At 37.3% G+C, this 3,070-nt stretch overlaps 1 protein-coding gene across 1 annotated transcript; it reads right to left on the reverse strand.

Moving 5' to 3' along the window:
• Positions 1-1,829: 1,829 nt before the first annotated feature.
• On the reverse strand, positions 1,830-2,732 carry LOC111412614. Its single transcript, XM_023043551.1, has one exon. The coding sequence runs from the start codon at positions 2,730-2,732 to the stop codon at positions 1,887-1,889; it is 846 nt and encodes a 281-aa protein (XP_022899319.1). The 3' UTR covers positions 1,830-1,886.
• Between the last annotated feature and the right edge of the window lie 338 nt (positions 2,733-3,070).

Below are 3,070 nucleotides of genomic sequence, written 5' to 3' on the forward strand. Positions count from 1 at the left end.
GAATGAAGAAATTGTGAATGACCCAAAAAATATTTTAGGGTATAAAAAATTGTAAAGTAATACTATTTAGTCTCACCGAAATTACAACCTTAGTCTAAGTGGTGTTAATGTGGCATTTAATGATATGTGAAATTAAATAAATCATTTAATTTTAATTTTCATTCAGCCTATTATCTAGAGCCCCTTAAACTGGGGTTGTAGCCCGAGTGGGACTACGTAACATTATTCAAAATTTTATAGATGGATTTTCCATCTTAAAAGATTGTATACCGATACCTATAGTGGGACTATAAAAGTAAAATAATGGTTCGGCCAAATTAAATTGATTGATTCTTATCTCAACTCTCTGAAAAGCAAAAGGAGTTGTCACAAGACTAAAGTGCCTTCTCGTGTTCGAGGTCAAATTCTCACAAGCAACTTCACCAAGGCAAGGCAAGTCAGGATTTACAACGTCGAGACACTATTCCTTACACGTCGAATGGTTCAATTAAAAAATGGCTCGATGAAACTTAGAGTTAAGGACTCCGAAACAGATTTTCAGTCAAGGACATAAAATTCCATTAGCAAAAAAATTTCAACCAATTATTGCAAGGACAATGCTATGCTTACAATATTAGTTCACAAATAACACTTGGCGGACATTCATTAGGTGTTAAAAAATGATAATGCTATGTGTACACACAACATTACACTCTCCTCACATGGAGGGGCCCACAAATACACCCTTTTCATTTTTACATGTTATACTTGTCAACAAGTTTCTTCCTTGTTTGCAATAGGCTAGAGTATTTGTTCACGAAATTTTTACAAGTGTGATAGTACCTTATTCAAACTTTTTTTCTTTCAAGGATAATTCTATGTGTACACCTCATAGTGTACACAATAAATTACATCCCGCTCCCCGGGTCATAGTCCAGTGGTGTAAAGGATAGGAGTGAGGTTATCTCACGCTTTGTTGGCAGTTCAGTGTGGAGGTTCGATTTCTGAAACATGGAATTTGACTCCTTGTAGGCGCAGTGTACAGGAAACTCTTGTTCCCTGACTTGTTGGAGCACATCCCGCGATTTACCTCCCTCACAAAACTCTAGAGGCAGGACGGTAGGAGCCCTCAAGGTTGGGGTTCAACCTTTTTTTAAAAAAAATAAATTACATCCCCCTCACATGGAGGGAGTCCACATACAACAAAATATTCGTGGGCTCCTCTCCATATGAGTCTGGTGTAATTTATTTTGTAGACCTTATGGTGTACACATAGAATTATCTTTGAAAAAAAAAAAAACAATTTGAATCAGGTGTTGTCACACCTGTAAAAATTTTGTGAACAAAAATTCTAGCCTATTGCAAACATGGAAGAAACTTGTTGACAAGTGACAACATATAAAAATGAAAGGGTGTATTTGTTATCATCAATGACAACTATAAGTCTACTATTTTTAGGAGAACTATACTGGCCTCAGTGTGGTCAGTAAATGGACAAGAATAATGAAGTAGTGAACAAGTGGTTAATATTAATATTTAACTTTAAATAGAGGCTATTTTAACAAGGAAGAAGAATTAAAATAAAATTTTAAAAAAAATGCAAATGAATCAAGAAACAACCTAGTCAATTAATATCCATAGTCCAATGTGACAATTATGAGTAATGTCATTCATAGTAAGTAACTATAGTTGTCATTCATATGGATATATATGTATCACAATTTTGTTAATTAAAAAAAGAAGAAGCAATCAAATGGATTTTCATATTAATAATGAAACAATCATAAGGAGGATATCACATAGGGCGACTATTGTAATCGTCGACTACAAATAGCATTATTCGGCAATTAACTGAGTCCAACTTTTTCTGTCAAAACGAGCTTCGTTTCATCTCGCCTAGTCTAGTCTCAACGATCGAAAGGTCCACTGGGATCGAGCTGTTTGCACAAACCGAGGTAAGTGAGATAAAGAACCCGATCCTTAGCACCAGTACGATGATTCCTGGTATGCTTACAAAAATACTTTAGCTGCTCAAGAGTACAACACCCCAGCATTTGTCCCAGAAGCAAAAACAGCCAGTTTATGGATTTTTTCTTATCGGAAATTATGGGTTTCACACAGTTTTCTTGCTTACAGAAACTGCACCCTGGCAAATTAGGGTTTATCCAAACCGGCGGTGCCCTATCGTGCATGTTGCCTTTGTTTTCTGCAATAAATGTCCAAACTTCGAGGAATTTTTGCTTTAAATCGAACTCCATTTGGTATTTCTTTTCGCACTTCTTGCACTGGACGTCGCCGGAGATGGTGAAGATTTGTTTAGATAGTAGGTCACCGAGGCTGTAAACGGTGGCGCGTTGGTTTGTAGCCCAAGGAAATGGGGCGGGCACGGTGGCGCTCTTCCCTCCATGGGGTGACTGCGACGGGTTGCGACGAACTCGGCCGGAGGAGCCTCCTCTCGGGGCAGCAGCTAGACGGTTCCTGTTCCCTACACTAGGAGCCACCGGTTGTCCGATGGATAGAGGAAAATGTGACTGCAGGAGTTCATCGATTGGGCGGCGATCTAACGAAAGCGGAGACGGAGGAGGCGGGGATGCTGGCCGAGGGTGGTGATTTCCGGGGGGAAGTTGACTCGGCTTAGTATTAGGAAAATAAGTTGACAACGAAAGTGTTAACAAGTCATTCTTGTCTATCTCGACATGATCATGACAGTTGATCTTTCTCTTTTTGATGATTTCTTGCTTATCGTTACCCATTCTATTCAAAAAGAAAAAATATGGGGATACAAATTTAATAGAGATTATATAAGAAAGAAACTGAGTGTTAAACAATTGATTTGGAATTCAAAGGCATTTCAAAAAATTGCGCTCTTCAGACTGTTAGAGATTCCTTGTCCGTCCGCAATTTTGCAGTTTTAGATAAGCTTGTATTTTTTTGGATTGAAATTCAAATTTTATGAAATGAGATAAGATGATAATTCATGTTAATTTATATAAATAATAATAGGAAAAATTGCACCCCTTGTTCCATATCTATTAATATTTAAAAATGAATTATTTCTGTTCAATATTCCAATATAGTTGCACAATCTATC

The sequence above is a fragment of the Olea europaea genome, chromosome 16 (assembly GCF_002742605.1).
Source record: "Olea europaea var. sylvestris chromosome 16, O_europaea_v1, whole genome shotgun sequence".
Lineage (NCBI taxonomy): Eukaryota > Viridiplantae > Streptophyta > Magnoliopsida > Lamiales > Oleaceae > Olea > Olea europaea.

Coding starts and splice junctions, on each gene's coding strand:
- LOC111412614 (XM_023043551.1), bottom strand. CDS start 2,732: ATGGGTAACGATAAGCAAGAAATCATCAAAAAGAGAAAGATCAACTGT.